General features: G+C 33.2%; 1 protein-coding gene across 2 annotated transcripts; it reads right to left on the bottom strand.

Moving 5' to 3' along the window:
* Positions 1–4942: 4942 nt before the first annotated feature.
* LOC143233610 (uncharacterized) lies at positions 4943–17074 on the bottom strand. Of its 2 annotated transcripts, none has more exons than XM_076470002.1 (8): positions 16807–17074; positions 15657–15763; positions 14049–14085; positions 12108–12219; positions 11147–11231; positions 9979–10095; positions 7873–8097; positions 4943–7579 (listed from the first exon to the last, which is right to left on the bottom strand). In XM_076470002.1, exons 1-8 carry the CDS (start codon positions 16953–16955, stop codon positions 7131–7133), a joined length of 1281 nt encoding a protein of 426 aa, XP_076326117.1. In that variant the 5' UTR covers positions 16956–17074; the 3' UTR covers positions 4943–7130. The 2 variants fall into 2 exon arrangements, with proteins under 2 accessions (XP_076326117.1, XP_076326118.1); XM_076470003.1 differs by having other exon boundaries at positions 16704–16841.
* Positions 17075–21349: the final 4275 nt, after the last annotated feature.

Below are 21349 nucleotides of genomic sequence, written 5' to 3'. Positions count from 1 at the left end.
CTAGATGGTACAACTTTGTGCACAGGTACTGCAGATTGGTGGTCCTAACAGCCACTTACTGGCTTCTGTTTTGTTTTGCTTTACCTCTTGGAGAAATACACTTCTTGGGTTAGCTACAGAAGTAACTGTAGATATCAGATGAACTTCCTTAACACATTTTTGAATAATAATGGGACATTTGAATCCTTAGCGAAACCGAAATATTTAAGCATTGTTGTTCAGTCGCGTTTTTTTTTGTTTTTTTTTTTGTTGTTGTTGTTGTTTTTAAACCATCACTGCCGTGACAACCAGGTTGGACTTGCATATATTGTAAACCGTGAAGTTTGCCCGAGTGTTCGTCCGGTTTCCGTTCGAAATGCTGTGCACGCAAATATAGTTCAGGCAGGAATAATGTTGATACCAAAATTTTATTTCGTAAGCAGAATATTCCTGACTAAGTTGTTAGGAAGTAACCATTCTATCACTCAAATTTCAAAATATAATATAACATAAAGAATATAGATGTAGATTTACCGTATATTATTGTTGAGCGGCTCTCAACATGATTGAAATGCCCTACAATTTCTTAACGTGACGATCGGTATAAATAACCCAGAGCTTTGGCTCTGAGCAAAACCAAGAGTGTAACACAGTTAACCTTTTTAAAGTTCTCGAAATAATTTAAATTGATAGATTAACTTAAAACTCTTCTCGTCACTGGGGACGGGTATTTTTTCTTGTATCTTTATGAAGTACGTTGAGGGAGATTTAGTAAGGTATCAGTTTGAAATCATTTATATATTTAGTTTTTTTATTATTTATGTGTACAATCAAAGTCAAATCGTGGTTATTCTTGTTAAAATAATCCAAGAAACCACAACCATGACGTTACAAATGTTACAGTAGCATTTAATAACAATAAGCGGGACTTGACATCCCTTATAATCAGTGATGTCCATCGAATAAAAAAGTATTGATACTTCTGCCACCTATTTTATACTTAGCAATGACTTTTGTCTGTAAAAATAAAAAATAAAAACGTTAAAATTATGTCAAACACATGATTACTAAATACAATTTGTGATCACGCTTTAGATAAAGCTACTAAATAAAGTTTAATTTATCAGCTAGGATTTTTGTGGCAGTGAAACTAACCCTTCTGGCATTTTCAGCCAGAAGGAAAACAATCAAGTTTGTGATCTTTATTAATAATGTACGACATTTCAACCTGGTTTGTTTTCCATGCTGATCCTTCCTGTTAACTTTCTTTTCACACAATATTTTAAATTTAAGTAGAACTTAATGATATCTGAATTTAAAACTAGTTTAGTTAAAACTGCTGTCAAATTACAGACAATTTTGCAAAGTCATATAATAACGATACCTTGTTATATAAAGTATACTAAAGCGTTAAAACAATACATCCTTTAATAACGCCTCGGTGTGGATTCCTATACCTGGTGAGGGGACCTCCCAGGGAAGGTTCTGTTCTTTCAGTTTACTTCCTCTGAGATCTAAACATCCACCCACGTGTTTGCCGTGCGTGGCAACCCGTGAAGGGGAGGAGAGGATCCTGGTGGTTGAGGGGGTCCAAACCGAACATACCACTTTGGCCTTGAATTCCTATATACGGACGGCCTTGGGGTAGCCCCCTTAGGTCAGTTGGCTGGTCCACTTGAGCTAGGATCAACCAAGTACCAGTATTGGATGTTCTCAACAGGTGTTGTGGACATTCTGTCTGATGCTAATGTTTGGGTATAGTGTTCATGAAACCTTGGCATTGCTGCATTGTCCTTGTTTGATATTGTAGTGCGTCCCCTCGTAGGGCTCCATGGTGGGTGGGGTCAGTAGGCACCAAAATATTCCTTTTTTATTATGGATCCTCCAAATAAAAACTTAAATAAAATAGTGAAAAAAACTATCCATATGTAAATGACCATGTCTTGAAGATTTTGAACAGCAAGCTTCAACATTTGTAACACCTCTTGTACCTCATTTTTTCATACTACATTCTCTTTCAGACAAACCTTTAGGGCAAATGTCTCTCTTTTTCATTCAGAAGGGACTAGAGGGACTTAATAGTTCTTCAAAGTCAGTAAAGAATCTTTGATCTAGTGACATATTGGTGGAAACATCCACATTTCAAACACAGTGAACTCCTCGTGCATTCAAAGGCAATCGTGGATATACCTATTGAGGTTACACCTCATGCTACTTTGAATTCATGACCAGGAGTTATTGTTGAGAGGGGTGTGAAAAACATCCACGAGTCAGAGATTCTCGCTGGTTTCTCCATTCAGAGTTTCTGCAGTGAGGCATATCTCCACTTCCAAAGATGGAATTACGATGCTGACCAACATCCTCATTCTGACATTTACATCATCACATACACCTGTCACCATCAAGGCAGGTTATCTTAATTGCAGGGTACAGCCATGCATTCCAAACCCTCTTCGATGTTTCCAGTGTACTCATTGTGGTGGCAAGGGCTATGATGCTTATGAGTGTGCAACAGACCTTCATTGCATCAATTGCAATGGCTCTCACCTGTCCTACTTTCGTTTTTGGCCTAAATGGTTGGAAGAAAAAGAGATGCAGCATTTGAAAACGATTCATAACATTACTTATCCTGAGGATTGAAAGGTGCTGTCCACCACTTCATCTCGGACATATGCTTCTGCACTTCGTTCCACTAGTACAATGGGATTGCAGATGGATCTCTCTGTACCTCCAAAAGAATCGTTCTCAAAACAAATGAAAAGTCTTTTCACTTCCATGGTTAAAAAAGTTGATGAATCAACTTCAACACCCATCTCTGTCCCTAACATACATTCCAAATAATCCCAAGATTCACATCCTTTAGTTCCAGGTACAGGCATTTCCTCAGATACATCTTTTCCCACCCCAAAATGCAAAAAAACCATTTGTTCACGTCCTCATTCACTGGAATCTTCTTCCAACAGTAAAGACCTGCCCCATTGAACTAGGACAGGATCCATGGAGGTCGATAGACCTCCCTCGAATAAAGACAATAAAGAAAAAAGACGTGGTCATAAACAGAAAGGTTCTCCACCCAATTCGCTTACACATAAATAAAAGTGGCCACCTTGTTACAATGGAACTGTCGAGTTTTACTTTCTAATCAGGATGACATCAAAACACCAATTGTTTCCTACCGTCCTGTATGTGTTTCCTTACAAGAAACATTTCTGAAACCTGCCAATACAGTCACCTTTTGGCAGTTTTTTTCTGTACAGAAATTACAGGCTGTGTGATGGATGAGTACATGGAGGAGTGGCACTGTTGGTTGATCAGCATGTGCCCACCCTTGGAGGCTGTAGCCATACGCGTTTCCTTGGGTCATACTATCACCATTTGTTCTCTCTACCTGTCACCTGGAGAGACATATGATCAATCAGACCTTGATGCTCTCATCGAACAGTTGCCGTCTCCCTTTTTAATCCTGGGGGACTTGAATGGACATCATCCTCTCTGGGAAAGTGCTGATACTAATAGAAGGGGTCGATCTGTAGGTCGTATGCTCTCTGATCACAAGCTTTTTCTTTTCAATACTGGTTCTTCTACTTATTTTCATGCACTTAGTCAGTCTTTACTGCTATTTATCTCTCAATTTGCTCCCCTTCACTATTCTTCCATTTTTCGTAGAGGGTTGACAATAATGCATGAGGCAGTGATAATTTTCCTATAATTTTGAAAGAGACTGGCCATGGTCGATGCCACACTGCCTGCATGTCCCAGTGGAAGCTGGATCAAGCAAACTGGCCCTCTTTCATTGCTCTCGCAGAACTTTATCCTGCCATCATCTGTAAGCCATAAAGGACTGTGTGAAAGCAGTAACGGACTGTATTATACAAGCAGGTGCTCAATGTATTCCTAAAACCTCGACACGTTTTCCACAATACCCTCGTTTGTGGTGGAATCCTGCCTGCCACATGGCATGGAAGGCTCTAAAAAGGCCTGGGATACTTTCTGTAGATATCCTACACTCTCAAACCACATCACTTTCCAGCAGGCCTGTGCACATGCTCGGTGGGTAAGACATCAAAGCCAGAAGGAATCTTGGAATAAGTTCACAACCAGCATATCTTCTACCACCAGTATCAAAGTCATATGGGACAAGATTCGAAAAGTCAGTGAGCAATATAATTTTGTCCCCTCTTGATCTTGCTCTTTGATGGCCAGGAAGTTTGTGATACCCAGAGCATCGCTGATACTCTAGGTGAAAGCTTTTGCCAGGTATCTAGCACTTCTACTTCTTCCTCCACCTTCTTAGCCATCAAGACACGGGCAGAGTGATCACCTCTTTCCTTTTGAGCTGACTGTATCTATGACTATAATCGTTCCTTTACACTGGTGGAACTCAAACTGGCCCTTCTTTGGTCTGGCAGTACATCAGTTGGACCTGATGATGTACACTATGAAATGCTGCACCATCTATCTCCTGCTTCTCTTGCTATTCTTCTGATTGTTTTTAACTGGATCTGGCAGGAGAATGTTTTTCCTGATGCCAGGTGCCAGGCTATTGTTGTACCTTTCTCTAAGCCTGGGAAGGATCCCAAGATTCCTTCAAACTATTGTCCAATTACTTTGACGAGCTGTCTCTGTAAGACCTTAGAGATGGTGGTTAATGCTTGTCTTGTTTAATTTGAGTGACTTCAATCAACTGTAAAGTTTAATTACTATGGTACAGAATATTAATTTGAGATATAAATCTAGCAAAAGTTTCATACTTTCCATAAAAGCAGTGGAAATGTGTGCACGATTTCTCACCTATATATCTTACAATTTCAGTACTTTTTACCACTGAAAACATTGACTTCCAGGCTGAAACAATACAGCTTCCAGACTGAAAGAGGTTCAGTAGTCTTTTCACTGGATACACCAAGATCTATGTTTTTGATAAAATGGAGTGATCATAATAAACATAACTTAACAACATTGCTAATGGAACATAAATGTTTAGTAACACAATCATTACATACAAGAGCTTGTAATACAAACTTAAGACATGTACTTAAACATAATGGACAACACATTACAAGCTAGTAAGTGGATAATTTCATGAAAATATACAATATCAGTTAATCTCATTGTCAACCAGTAGAGTTGATATACATGTATACACACACATAAAATAAATAGCTTCAAAACTATATTATTTACATTAATTGTCTATAGGGAATCCAAATCTGCACTATAAAACAATGATGACCTAAATATGAGAAAATTTCAAAACTTTTTTTTAAATTCATTACACTTTCCACATTACTTTTCAATAAATTATTTTTATATGGTAATTTACACCTCACAAAATGTACATTTTATCTACTACTTTTCAATAATTAACTTTTTATGCGATAACCTACAGTTCACAAGCTAACCTTAAAGAACAAACAAGTTCAATGTGTAATGTATTTGTACACTTATGCACAAGAAACATATAACCATTGCACAAATAAAAACAGCACATACATATCATGAGCAGACCACTGTCATCATATAACAATTAGTTATTACTAAACATAAATGCTAGAAATATAAGTTATTACGTATGCTACAAAGACCTTTTTTTGCAACACAGTCACTTTACCAAACATGCTACAGCTAGGACACTAATGTGAAAGAAATGTCTACAATTGAAGTCAACCTATATTAACCTCAGTTTCATATAGTTACCTTAATGTTACTTACCAAAATAAAAGAAAATGAATTAGGAAATATTCTAGGTGGCATTTAAATACAATTTTACAGATATAATAATGATGTACATATTAATATATACATACTATATATATATATAAGCTGTAACTCTATATATGATTTTGTATCATCGAAAAAAACACTGAACAAATTTGAATTAAAAAGCAGATTCAAAAACCTGATAATTTAGCCAATACCTGACTAGAACAGTTAAGTTTTTTTACATTTACTTAATATGATATTTGTATAAGGATAGCACTTTAAAAATATTTAAACAACAACAAGAAATTAAAAAAATGGTTTTAAAGTGACATTTTTGGCTAAATATGGCAAAATTATCTTGGTTTAATTTGAGGTATCCAAGTCAGTGAAACCTATAAATGATCCCATCTCAAACTGCATATATATGGCATAACCTCTTGTTGGTATTGAAATGTACGAGTAATATCCTTTTTTCTAATAGCTCTTCAACATAACCAATATTCTTCACTAACCAATGAAAACAGTAGAACTTCATAATCTTAGTATCACAGTCTTCACCACAATTTACTGTCCAAAAAAGTTATTAAGATTTAAATGGTTCAAGTTGGTTTATATCACAAAAATGATCAACACAAACATGTGTATATAATAATAATGATTAAATGTTGTTCATTCCTATCTATTTGCCTAAGGCTGAAATAACATGGTTGTTATAACTTCACAAAGAAAAATATATTATTACCTTTTCATGACCTATTCTCTCTCTCATGTTTTTTAGTTTAATTTGTAAATCATAGTAATTTGTTTCTAATATATACATACACTTTTATTGTACCAGTCACAAAATTCACACTAACTCAATACATGCATGAGAAAAATCTATAATCAACAACTCTGTAACATTCTAAACTACACGTTGTTATAATCTTATCTATAAAAACAATTAATATGGATTGCACTATTCTTTTTTTGTCAGGAATTTCTAATCGCATAAAACAGTGGCATATTTTAGCAGCACAATGGCATATACCTGCCAAAGAGAATTTCCATGATATTAGCTTTTAAATAGTTAAAACTATTTTACAATTTACCTTGTTAAAACATTTTACCCTTTACTTTGTTAAAACATGAATAAAGTTTAAGATTTATAAAGTAAAAATGACTAGCAGAATTCAGATAAAAATAAAAATTAAATGATGAGATAAATTTTAAATTCAAATAACAAAGTAAAAACTGTTTTCAGATGTAAAATTAAAAATACTGCTTTAAATGCAAAATGTAAAGACAGTGTATGGTGCTGAACTTACAGGCTTACACTACATTATAGAAGATTATAATTAGACTAAAATTAACATTTTTAGGGAAGATGATAGAAATCCTTTAAATTTAGGAGCAAACACAAAACACAACAGAAACTTATCAGGAATTAACATCAGAATTTTCAGAGATCATCTCATAATCACTGTCATCATAACCACTTGTTTGGTCTGAAAATCTGGCATGTAGGTTTTGTTCCGACTTCTTGAATTCCAATCTTGTGACTGTGGTTGTTTGAACAGTCCCAGATTAGAAAGTATTTCTTTTTGTACAGTTCTTCGTAACTGGTCTATAACGTTGAGGCCAGAGTTCACAAGGAGAGATTGTTGAGTAGCTGCCAGGGGTTTCTGGGAAGATCCCAACGTCTCAACTTCAGAAAATGCAAGTCCTTTTGCAAAGATGTTTTCTTCTTCACTTTCAGAGGAAGAACTGAACTCTCTTTCACCAGCATGATGATGCTGTGTTTCTTGTATTGTGTCCTTCTGAAGAGACGTTGGGAGATGAACTTCAATGTCATCTTCACTTTCATCATGTACATCTGGAAAATTTCCCAGGCCCTGAATCAAGGATGAATCATCATCTAGTAGAAAGACAAAGTTAACTTATTTCAACTTATAAGAAAAGTATGGATAAACTATGATAAGAGAAATTCTGATACATCAAATTCCTTGAGATAAGTGTTTTTTGACACTGGAATGTCAGTTTCCTGATTAAAGTGATAAATTTGATCTCCTTTATTCACAAAAATCTTTATCTGTACATACAAAAAAGATAAGTTAATAGAGTAATTCTCAACATCTCTACATTTTTGTAGTGATAAACAGCAAACATGACTTCTGTATACATTTCTGTTAACTAATAAGAGCTACCTACCTTCATTAACTAAAGCTTCTATTCCAAGCTCCTGAGCCATACTCTCAAATTCTTCAGTATCATGCTGTGTTAGTGAAGATGTTGATCTCGAGTTGGAGGGGTATTTATTATTACCTCTATCTTCACTAAGGCTGAGGTCCATTGCAATGGAATCTGTTAATGGTGGCGGCAAAAACTCGTCCAATTCACTTTCGTTATCTGTGCTTTCACCATTCAAGTTTTCTCCTTGAACAAAAGTGAAATTTTTTGAATAAACATACAAGACTTAAATATTCCTAAAACGCATTCTCACATTAAGACAACACTCATATGCATCTCTTTTCTAAAAATTTATCCTAAAATATTTGGAATGCAATAATTTCAAGCTAAAAATAAATAAGTATTCCTGCTTCTCAAACACATTTTTTTTTTTCTGATTTAACAAGGTAATTAAAAAGATAGTTGTAATTCTATTTTGATACCATACTGAGCATTTTTTTAAATTTCTCCAAACTTCCAATTTATATAAAATAGAAAAACAAAACACTTTAACCTGATCCATAACATATTAAAACAAAACAATCAAAGGATAAAAATTTACAGTATTAAGAGCTTTATTAACAAAATTAAAATGTGCATTCATACTTTAAAATAGAAAAAAAATTGCTTCCAGTCATGTGCATATGTTTTAATTATCAAAGCAAACCTTAAAAATTACAATAACAATGCCACACATTTTAGATCACCAAGGGACAGGCTATACTGAGGGATACAAGATGTGACTGGATTTTGGAAGTGACTCCAGAAAATAAAATTTTAAAAATGGGTGGAGATAAACTGTCTATCAGTCTTAACTTCCACTGGGACTTTTTTTCATTAAAAAAAGTAATTAAACATTTTTAGCATCTAATTTACTTTTCTAGTAACACAATTAAACTTTAAATTAATTGCTGGTTAAGTTTTTAAGTATGACACCTTTTGTTACAAATTTAAATAGCATCACTTAAGAACTGTTTGTGGTTATGCTTGAGTTATAAAAAATAGTACAAGATATTTTTTATTATATCATTAAATAAATGCAATATAAATAAATCATACATTCTGTTTTCAGTGAACCAAGACATTCAACATCTTTTTTCTCAAATGAATATGTTTTTGTGGCAAACAAGGTTTCTGAATTTAAATCAACATTCAATATATTTCAACTTGTTTCATATGCATGTTACTGTGAAATGACAGATTATGTATTTATAGGTGAATAGAAAAACCAAAATAAAAATTTATATGAATTTGAAAATGTCTGAAAGATCTGGATAAGATTAGAAATGCCTTTGGAAATAACGATCAAAGCACAGAGCTGAGCATATCTGTAGATTGTGGAATTGTTTGATTTTATTAAAAAGGTTCTTTTGATTTTTATTCTGTTAATCTCTGATTCACGTTTATGTACAACAAGATTCTCTTTGGGAAATCTGTGGTTGTTTTTGTTCATATATGTTCATGGATTTGCAAAACAAATTTCTGGTGATCATTTAACATAATGTTCAAGTTGGATCCTGTTTCATCCAGGTAAAAAGTTAGGAAACTGATACACTGCATTTCGTAAATGTTTCTTGACAGAGTGAGCTCATTTTATAATTTCATTAACATGTTTCACTTTCATTCCAGTTGTTGTAATTAAACTAGTTGTTATATTAAGGTTATATTTACTTGCTAGTCTTTTCCAAATTGCAAACAGAGATATACTAATGTTTTCTACATATGGGATAATACTAGCTAATTGTATGGTTACAATGGATTGAGTTTTACAGTTTTTTTGGATGATATTTCATGACACACACTAAATAAGTTATATTACTCCATTATCAGAGCTTACATAATAATTTGTGCACCTCCAACACACAGTTAATACCTATTGTCCAGCAATTACAGAAAAATGAAAACAAAGTTTAGTTCCAGTCAACAGAAGGTGTTTACTGTTGGTGAATGACAATTATCATCTGAACATAAAGAAAGATACTTCTACCAATTATGCCCACATTCAAATTCTCCCGATATTCCAAGCATTCCACTACTGGATGCAGCCACAATGGTAATTTTCGAGTCACGCGTCAAAGTCTGACTTACCTAAAGTAGCACTCCTCTCTCGACTAAAAGTAACCCCAAATAGTTCTTTTGCAGTTCCAAACCATGATGTAGATACAACAAAAAGTAAAAGACCTGGTCCCAGGGATACAACCATCACTAAAAATAAATATAAATCTATAATAACTGCAGCAGTTACTAGATGGTTCACATAATACACTTAACTTTAGGCTCAACGTGCATGTTAATTTTAATTCAATATTGACACACAGAATAATTTAAGTTACATTTATGAAACTTAGTTGAGTGTATACATTCTTCTTTTGATATTATAATTCATGACAGTAATATTTTATATTTTTAAAACTTCTTTTTTTAAAAGCAAAAAACTAATACCTTAACACTAAAGTTAGCTGAACAGAATGTTATTAACAGCAAAAAATCTTTAATACCTTAACACTACAGTAAGCTGTACACAGTGTTATTAATATTTAATATTCTGATATGGAAACATGCCATTTTTTTTAAACTAAGATTATATAAGCAGCTTTTGTATGGATATGTGAATGTTTGGTGCACTGAGTAACAAGAATTCAGGTAAACTCACAAGATGACACTACTGTCAGCATAGACCAACGGTATCCAAACTTTATGTAGTGCCACCCCCCCCCTCCCCAACACAGCATTAGATTTCTTAGGACCTCCCTCCTTCACAGTGAATAATGTCACAAATGACAGCAACAATAAACACAATAGTTTCTCTGTAATCAGTTCTTCTTAAGTATCAGCAGGAAAAGTTAAAGTCACTGCATTGCCCATTTACATGGCGGGGTGCCCCATAGTTTGAAAACCATAAATTAGTCTGGAAGTACTTATTAAGACATCTGGGATTAAAAGATATCAGCTGTTAAGCTAGAAATAACAACAGTATAATATGATAGCTCTGAATGTGTAAAAACATTTGAACTAGAACATAACTTCTCATTTTTTAATTCATAACAAAGATACAATAAAATCTGGCAAAAATGCTTTGAATTTATTACATATTTATAGGCTTGAGATGCTTAAATGCCCACTTTTATTGTAATACACTTAGTAAAGAAAATATCGCTCTTAAACTTGTGTAACTAACATATAATTATATACTGTCAAACTGTAAAATAAGTATATTTGTAGCAATATAACACTTTTATAGAAGGTAAAAACTCACCTAGAGTACTCACAATTATGATATCAGGCACAAAATGGCCAACAGCTGCCAAGACCATCAAAGCAAAACAAGTGAAGGCACAGAACTAAAAGGAAGAAGCATGTGTTTTATAGCTGAATGAAAGCCTTTTAAAAGTTCTTAAAGTCCAATCAAATACTGTAGAAGTTCATTAGAAAATTTGGAATTTTTAATCTTGAAAATTTCAAAGCTTATAATCTAAGCAAAAACTACAATACTGAATCAATATTTTCTATACAAAATATTACAATATAACTTTGCACACATTTGTAATGGGCTCCTAAGAGTAGGAACATTGAACGTTTTTGTTATATTTTTAACACTGTTCTCCAATGTTATAAAGAATGTATCAAAGGCATGGAAGCAAAACAAATTATTTGTTCAATGAACTCTTGAAATTATTGTACATAAACACAAATATTTAATCTGAGTGAATTTACTTTATACTATCATATTAGGACCAAAACATTCCATGCCCTATTTTCCACAATTACATTGCATTACACTGGGACAGAAGAACATTTGAAACACACCTACCAACTATGCCATGTATGAAATCTGAATATTAAAACTGTCTCTCTTAACTTGACAAGCAGAAAATTCTAAAACATTTCATTACCAGAGTGTGAACCTTAAATGTATTATAGTAAAACCAAATCTGTAAAGTATATCTCTCAATCATGACACAATACATTTAGATGCAGAATTATCAATATATATAAAGCAACTCCAGGATATTATGAGGCAGACTTATACTATTTTTCTCTTAACTAAATCACGTGTAGACAACTGGTGCTTTGTGATCAATTATATAAATATCTCATAACATATTTATCATAATTACTTGTTAATATACTATTATCAAAGGCTTAGAAGCAATGTAAAACATTTTTCTAACCTAGCTTGCTACACACCTTGCAAACAATTGGATGCCACAACTTACCAATCCATGATTTATTTGTCGCAGATGCCAGTAATCATGTACCCAATGTTTAAAAGTTAATTGCCACTCAGAGAAACAAATACTATATCCAGAAACATCTTTCTCATAAGACCTGAAAGTTATAGAATATTGTAGTTGGAACATCAATATAGTATTCCACATTTATCAAATCAATGGTAGCTCTTATATACCTTGAAAAATAAAATTCAGGTATTGCATAACTTTAGAAAATGTTTCTAGCATTTTAGTTTCACATTATTATACAAAAAAGTTGACTGGAACAGAAAATAGTTTTTCTTTAATAAAGGAAATAAACAAAGAAGTAAATACAAAGTTTTAACTGGGTGACTTCATATAATGTGTTTATTGTTTTTTTTGGTTTTTTTTTAGAATTGAGGAATGACTTATTAATACACACAGACTTAAGCATCAAAACATACTGGTTTAATGATGAAAATAAGATAGTTCAAAACTCTATAAACATAATAATTCTACATCCCACAATGTCTACAGGTTCTAGTACCTCATAAGTGGAGGTAATTTTTTCCAGCAAAGTCAGTCTAAATTACATAAACTATCACTTGGGCCTTAATGTACATTAAAGTAACAATAAATGAATGCTAAAACTCAAATCTGTTCTCATACACACACTGTACTTCAAGAGTGAAAATGCTAAAGCACGTTATACATTGTCATTTAAATTTGTCTTTGTAACACACTTTTCTTGAAAACATAAGCTCGAGCTTACTTCTTATTTAGCTGAACACAAAATGTATTGGTATTGCACAGTTTCATGCTCAAACAGTATTTTTACCAGAAACATAAGAACACGCCCACTTCAAGAGAGCAACCAAAACCAAGGAAAACAATAAAGTTTGTACCACTATATCACCAACAAGTTAAACATCCTTGGAAAGTCAGATCTTAACCTCACATTTGGATTTTTTTTACCACCATAAAGAAAGGATATTCTCCTTTAAACTTTCTCAAAATAACCAGTTTCAAATAAGTAATGAATATAAAAACACACATCTTAAAAATAAATCTGGCACTGAAGATGTTATTGTTTCATACATGTGTCAATGAAATAATTACAACTCTACATTTTAGCTTTACATAAAATTTAAGGTAATTTAGTAAATAGTCTTTCTTGTTCATACAAATACAGACAAGTGACTTACAACACGTTTGAATAAAGAATGTATGAATGTAAAAACAAATAATGAAGGTGCTTTACTGCACACGTTAACATGTCAGTACATGTGGACACTGCTCACTACTGCACACGTTAGCATGTCAGTACATGTGGGCACTGCTCACTACCGCATACGTTAACATGTCAGTACATGTGGGCACTGCTCACTACCGCACACGTTAACATGTCAGTACATGTGGGCACTGCTCACTACTGCACACGTTAACATGTCAGTACATGTGGGCACTGCTCATTAGTGAAAAAGTGGAACAAGCAGCAAATCAAATTACATTGTATTATCTATTTACCCTTTGAGAAACAAGTTATCTTACATGACTAATTTAATTTTCCATTTGTCACATACATGTTAAAAAAATTTTACCTTTGGTTATTTGTTTAAATTAATCCAAAATTATCAACAGACACATACAAGGATGACACATCTGACTAACAATGACATTTTTGGATGCTATTATATTTTTACTATACATTACCAAGTGGAAAATTATAAAGAGAAATGGTTAATATGACAGACCTATGCCATTAAAGTTTTTTATTTAATGCTGTTTGTGTCATATGAACAAGAAATAGCCAGAAAACTGAAACTCAGTCACAGATTAGAAGAAGGGAAAGTACGAATACTATGTTTTGTAAATGTCACTTTTTGTTTTCCATGAACAAGTTTCTTACTATGTTATAAAAATGTAAATGCTCCAAGAAAATTTTAAAACTTATGTAAAACTTACACTTCTTTGTCATGGTTTTCGGCTGGTTCATTATCCACTGTAATAAAAAGGTACATAACTTCAAAGAGCACAAATAAAAATATTTTGATTGACAATAAAATTATATAAGCGTCATAAAAACATTTACTCTGTAACAAAAATACAAGTACACCACTATCTTACACATTTCCCTGCTTTAAGTAGGATTAAGGCCCCGATGTGGTGTGAGAAGAAAAAGTAACAATCGTATAGAAGTCTCTTGATGAACATTTCTCAACTGATAATATACAAAATAATCAAAAACTTGTTGGCATAAGTAGCTCTGGGACATTCAACTACTTAGAGGTAATCAGTAACAAAAAAATACAAATTAAAACTTTAAGTTACAATTAATGCAAATAACTCTAGGAAAGCTGACAGCTTAAGGAATAACATTTTGTTCTCATTTAGTCAATAGACAGTAATGATTTAGAACATAAGAAAGGAATATTTAGCTGACACATGCTGAAGGTCTAATGTCTCAAAAAATAGCAAAATAAAACAATGGTGACGGACCTGATCACTGTTAATTACAACACATACCTTCATTGTTTTATAATTCCTTTATTATATTATACAAAAAAACACAAGGTATCTGAACCACCTAGTTAAACCACCTTTATAGTTTTTGATCTGAATGACCATACTTAAATATATTAATCATTATTGTTAGTGTTCTACTGAATTTGTTTTAGATTTTCTAAATAATGTTTCATCACAATAGTCAAGTTGAATAAATTGGCCTAGTTTACAAATTATTTACTACGTTGTTGGTGTTATGCTGGACTTGTATTTGTTTGCACCACTAATATGGTGTCGAGTAGCGAAGAGCAACCCTAATCTTCACTTCTTTATACAAAAAGTGCAATGCCATCTTATGTACATTGGGAATTTAAAAATATATAATTAAAAAAGGCATAATAATAATAAATAATTAAATATAGTAAAATAAAATAACAAATAATTAAATATGTACAAAACAGAAAAAGGCTACTATAGATCTATGCCTCCCTGTGGTTCATGGTTTGATATGGATGAAGCTATAATATTCATAACAACAAATTTGCTGCAACAGGTCTCTGTGCTTTGGCTGGTACTAAAAACTCTTTCAGCATGTAACTATAATGAGTTAAAGAAAATGAGCCATCTACTCCTTCAGAAATAGTTTCTAAAAAAATAATTCTTTGTAGTATTAAAAATGGGAAGGTTTAAGAATACTATAGCTTAGATCAAAGACATTGATTGGTTGGTTTGGTGTTTTATGGTGCACAGCAACTAGGCTATCTATACCTCAATGGCACTGAAACTGTTGCTCTCTATTTGATCCCTTTTTAATCTATTCAGTTAAACAGAAAATATTGTTTTATGGCAGTTGTGATGGAAAGGCAATAAGTTACATGATTTTATGTGTAGCTTTCAAAAAATTTTCAGGGGAAGAATCTCTCATCCCCAAAAATCTTCAATCATTTCAGAGTACCTCTGGCAATCAAAGTCTTTGGTCTCATCATTTTGAAAAACATGGAAAACATCTTGGAAATAACATATACATTTAGTAATCTATGAAAAAAAAAAGTAAAGGTATTGGCTCACCTCTGAACTGAGACCTCACAAGATAAACCCACGACTTGTAGAGAAGTACAAAAATGCCAACAATGGCAACAAAAGTGTAAAACTGTTTGCAGCAAGTCACCATTACACTGAAAAATAGTAAAAAGTAAAATCATCAAGTTTTGACTTCATTTTGAAAGTTCCACTACACTTAAATATAATATTACATCAAATGATTAAAACAGTTGCAAAATTAGTTTTTCTTTATAAATAAAAACATAAACACATTTTTTTTAAATATCAATTTTTAAAAATATTTAGCAAGACTATAAAATAAGAATACAAAAGATTTTTGTTATTGTTTCCTTTTGGTCAAGAGAACGTTAATCATACTCCACTACAGAAACACTAAACATACAAATGAAAGAATCACAAAATGAAATCATCAGGTAGTTAAGTCTGAACAAACAGTAGCCAATATTCTAACAATTATACACCATAACTGGTTAAGTCACCTACTAGCAAACACACGTTCAATAGGATGCATCTAATGCCAGTTGAAGAACTACACTTGCAGAGATACTGCAGTCAGTTGAGAGAAATATGTCTAAGCAGGTATGATTATCTACGTGAAATTTACTCCTATAACACTTGTGTCATTTTAAATACATGTATATCATATTATACCTTGATAGATAACGGCTGTGATTTTTACATTTACACACACACAGAGTACTGATGATGCAGACCTTATTTCTAAAGTGAAAAAAACAAAAAGCCATTAAGCATAACTTGATAATCAACTTCAAGTTAACATATCTCACATCAAGGTACATTTCCCATTTTATCACTGTGTGTTAAATCTTAAGCTATAGCCAATGGTAACGACAAAGAAACTATCACGTTCTGATATTAAACCAAAACGTCTTGTAATTATATTACTATTAGTTGCAAGAAACGATGCAAGTAAACTCGACCAAACTACTACATACTTGAGTGTTTAACTGCTGATTCATGATTCAGTATACTTGTATTACAAATGTATTAGTTCTAGTTTTATAACATTTACAAATTGCAATATCAACCTACCATTGATTTACATGCATCATACCAGACACCAGTTAGTACGCATAGGTCTAACAATTTCTATGCCACTAAATTACACCTTTTAACTTTTAATTTTAAAACTTACCAAAATAGGCAATTGAACGTAACCAAAGTAACGGCGCTAAGATAAGGTCTGTCCCATATTAACAGTTTTCGTACAGAAAAGAAGTTTATTTGAAGTAAGATAAGGCCTTTGTAAAGATAAGGAAGTAAACCTTTAATAACATAATCCATTCTGTTTTAAATTTATGCAAAACATTACTTTCTAGTTTCTACTCAATTCGCTATCTTTTCGATAAATACATGCACCAAAACCTAGGATAGCTTTTGGCAATATTTACCAGCAAAACCACGTGATCAGAGCAGAATATATGTCACTTTTTCAAGTTGAATTAATAATTGTGTATTAAAAATTTTCATACATATTTTATTATTTCTAATGAATTATTTCATAAATTTCAATATCCTTACGATAGCGTATTTGCTTTCTCATTTGAAATATAAAGTGAAATCAGATGGAAGTGCACCTATGTATTTTTATTTTTACCTATTTTATCCTTCAAACTAACATGCAACAGTTTTGTTGTTTTTTTTAAATAATTTTGATACTACTTAAGGGCCCGACATGGCCAAGCGTGTTAAGGCGTGCGACTCGTAACCTGTGGGTCGCGGGTTCGCATCCCGGTCGCGCCAAATATGCTCGCCCTTTCAGCCGTGGTGGAACGTTATAATGTTCGGTCAATCCCACTATTTGTTGGTAAAAGAGTAGCCTAAGAGTTAGCGGTGGGTGGTGATGACTATCTGCCTTCCCTCTAGTCTTACACTGCTAAATTAGAAACGGCTAGCACACATAGCCCTCGAGTAGCTTTGTGCGAAATTCAAAAACAAACGATACTACTTAAATTATATTTTGATTCCATCTCTGTTCTGGTTTGTTTTATTTACTATTTTGTTTGTGCTTTTTTGTTTTTCGTGATATTTAGAATTAATTTCATGTTTTGAGCATTAATATGAAATTATTTTCATAACTTAATATCAAACTTTTAATAGTTAGTCGGGATAGTAGAATATTTATTACTGCGCTCAAGTTCCTTTGTTTACTGCGGGTTGATATAAACATTGTATTACCGTCAATACCCCTGAATTTATGTAACGCAAGACACTGAAGTACGTTACACTGTTTAAAAATAAACGCGGTAAGTGTAACTAACATTTTCACTTAGAGTATATGTTATATACATGTGGTGTTTTAAAATATAATATTGTAAAAGATATTTCACAAAATAAATTAATTATTAAATGTTTGTGTAAAGGGAGAACAATGTCTGAGGATGATTTCACCAAATGGTAAAAGTAAGAGTCCAGCTCAGCGATCATTTTACCACATGCAGTTAATTTCTACACTGTTGATGACGAGAAACTGGCTTGAAATAAAAGTGTATCTCAGAACGGCTGGTATGAGTATTACCACTGTTATTGGTAAGGAGAGAACAATGTTCCAACCTTCCAGATAAAGATGGCCTAGGAAGGTCGAAACGTTATTCTCTCCTTATCAATAACAGTGTTAATACCCATACCAGCCGTTCCGAGATACATTTACGTTCTACACTCTTCAGTGTCCAGTTCTTTGAAATACCCCATCTTGATTAGGTCTGATATACTCCCCTTCTATGACTATGTTCCAGTAAATTCACCCGTTGATAGAACAATTTACACTTCTTGGGATTCAACTTCAGGTTCTCTTTTCTTAATCGATTAAATACTTTTCTTAGCTCATCACAAATATAAATGAGTGTTCCCATATCTGTGATTATGCAATATAAAACTATCAGGACGACATCGCAGATTAGACCAGAAGAAACACGTTCCGTTAGTCGTTAAAATGCAACTGGTGAGTTACATAACCAAAGTGGTAATACAAGAAATTACCATAACTTTTCTCCTTCCCTAAAAATAGTCTTTTCTTACTTTACATTACCGACTTGCACTTGCCAGTAAGCACTCTTTAGACACGATAATGAGAAACATTGTGACCCAGATAACTCATCAAAATTAGAATAAGTCCTTGAAATTGAGTGAGCATTCTTCACTAGACTTAATTCACCTTTCAGAATCCACATGAAATCTTGTGGGCCTAACCCTTTTCTTTATAAGTGCAACAGGTGAGACTTAAGGTTTATAGTTCAGTTGTATTAGTCTTTGTTCTTTCTTGGCTTTTATTTCTTCGAGAGCTTCAACCTGTTTCGCAACATGGATTCGTCTGGCCAGCTGATACTTTTATGTTGCATCTCTAATATAATTGTTATGAGACATTTTGTTTGTATGGCCAAGGTATGAGATCCACTGAAGAAGAAAACTCGGTATTCCATGAGCAAGTTGTGTACTCTTTGTTGTTTATCAGTTGTAATATTTTAATAGCTCTGGTTATATAGCTTCTGTAAATGAGGTGATAAGTTCTCTTGTGTGAAAAAAAAAAGGAAATAAGCTTTTACCTTGTTTCTGGGGTGACAACTTCAAGTGTTCTTTGATATTGATCTACTGTTATAGCTCTACTTCAAGCAACTTTTCGTGACTAATATTTTTTTTAAATATTCGAGCCTTAATGAGCACATCTTTATTTGTCAGATCTACAAGAATCATTTCAGCCACTAATCCCCGAGGACAAGCTAAGATGTTTGGTCCAACTATTTCTCAATCACTAAATCTAAAGTCGTCAATAATAAAACCCTGTGTGAATAGTTTTCACCTTGGTAGTATTATAATTGCCGTTTTGTTGTTGCTGGGAGAATAAACCTCAGCTACTGTAAGTTGCATGTGATGTGAATAGATTTCATACTCAGACTGTTAATACGTTCGAGGTAAGTCTAATTTCGCGTCCATGTTTCTACATGATGTGATGGAGTTATTGTTATACATTTATTATTTTAATATATGCGTTTGTTTTAGTTCAATGCAATGTGGCATATATTGTTTAATGTGTATAGCGCAAATTCTGCCGGTTCTCTAGATTTGTAGAAGATTCTGGAGCGTAAGAATCAACAATGTGATTGCTAGTATTGTTGTCAATTGAACCTTCCAGAATTGTTTATAAATCGACGCGTCAAGAGACAGTAAATAATGTTATCGGTCAGTTACAGTCAGTATACTACACGCCTTGGAAGCTATAACTGTGATTAAATCTTACTGATCGGAAAACTACAGACTCTAGCCAGGCTCTTTCATAGATGTCGAGCATTTCGAACTGTTCAACTTCAGATAACTTCGGACGTTAATATTTTTACGAGGGCATTAGCTACCTATCTTCTTCTGTTAAATCGCATTAGGCTAAACAAGTATAGAGCTAGCTTGCATTCCCATAAAGGGTGTGGGCGTTTTTTCTCATAGAACAATTACATTGGGCTATCTGTTGAGCGCACCGAGAGAAATCGAACCTCTAATTTTAGTGTTGTAAATCCATAGACTTCTGTACTAGCGGACGGGCATTCTCATAAAGTAAAATATATCTGTGTATCAACATAAAAATAATTTGCGCCTTGTAGACTTGGACCGTCGATAAAACATCAACTTCCAGATCAAATAAGACTGATTATTGTTTACAAGTTTGTAAAATGTTTATATATAAATAATTATTTGCTTTAACTACTTATAATAACTTTCATTATAAATCGTATTTTTTGTATATTAACCTTATGTGTATCAATCGCTTTAGAAAGTATGTTAAATTTAATACATATCGCCATTTAATTAACTTCTAAATTCAAATTCTGGTTGTTAGAAATCGTAAAACGTAACATAATAAATCGGAGACTCGTTTTTTGTTTTGTTTTTGGCAAAATACAATCTTTCTCAATGTTAATTACCAAAGATCCTGTTGTGGTAACAAGCTTCTCACAGTGAAGCGGGTTTCCATCTTTCTTTTTTGTGGAACGTTATTATTTCTTTCAGTTCACAACAATCTGTCCTCTTACTTTTCTGATTCACCGTCGCACCAAACATGCTTCCCTGTCAGCCGTGGGGGCGTTATAATGTTACAGTCAATCTCACTATTCGTTGGTAAGACAGTAGCCCAAGAGTTGGCGGTGGGTGGTAACGACAAGGTGCCTTCTCTCTAGTCTCACACTGCAAAATTAGGGACGGCTAGCATAGATAGCCCTCTTGTAGCTTTGCGCGAATTCGAAACAGACTAAACCAAACTTTTTTTGATACAATCTCTCTTCTTTCATTAGAACCATTACTACATCAGGTCGAACAGTAGCAGAATAATAACCAATGTCAGTCAATACCTTTCAAACCTTCCTGTCAATGAATATGTTGACTAGTGTACAGGTTTCTTTAATAATGTACTACTCCTTGTTTTAACTGGGAACATTTTCAGTTGAATTTCGTTTCTTATGTCTTTTGTTCCCGTTTTCTACAATCTAGTTATCCCTTTGTTGTTTTTAGGGTCTGTTTCAGCTCTGGATTACATTCTAAGAGCATTATATCCTGATTTTATTAACACCCGTTGATTCGTCACAGCCTCAGACATAGCGCCTATGTTTATAACAGTTCTCCTTTTCTATCATCCTTTGGAAGTAATTTTTCTCTCTTACAAGTTTTGGTCTGTTAGTTATAATTGTAATACTTCG

Source organism: Tachypleus tridentatus, chromosome 12, assembly GCF_004210375.1.
Source record: "Tachypleus tridentatus isolate NWPU-2018 chromosome 12, ASM421037v1, whole genome shotgun sequence".
Lineage (NCBI taxonomy): Eukaryota > Metazoa > Arthropoda > Merostomata > Xiphosura > Limulidae > Tachypleus > Tachypleus tridentatus.
The sequence above is the reverse complement of the archived record's forward strand: the minus strand, read 5'-3'. Positions and strand labels throughout refer to the sequence as shown.

What these genes read in the sequence shown, in the direction of transcription:
- LOC143233610 (XM_076470002.1), bottom strand. Translation starts at nt 16,955, where the DNA reads ATGGATTATGTTATTAAAGGTTTACTTCCTTATCTTTACAAAGGCCTT. An exon ending in GACAAATAAATCATGGATTG is followed by an intron (nt 11,232 to 12,107) that starts GTAAGTTGTGGC and finishes TCTTCCTTTTAG; the next exon opens with TTCTGTGCCTTCACTTGTTT. An exon ending in AGAGAGGAGTGCTACTTTAG is followed by an intron (nt 8,098 to 9,978) that starts GTAAGTCAGACT and finishes CTTTTGTTCAAG; the next exon opens with GAGAAAACTTGAATGGTGAA.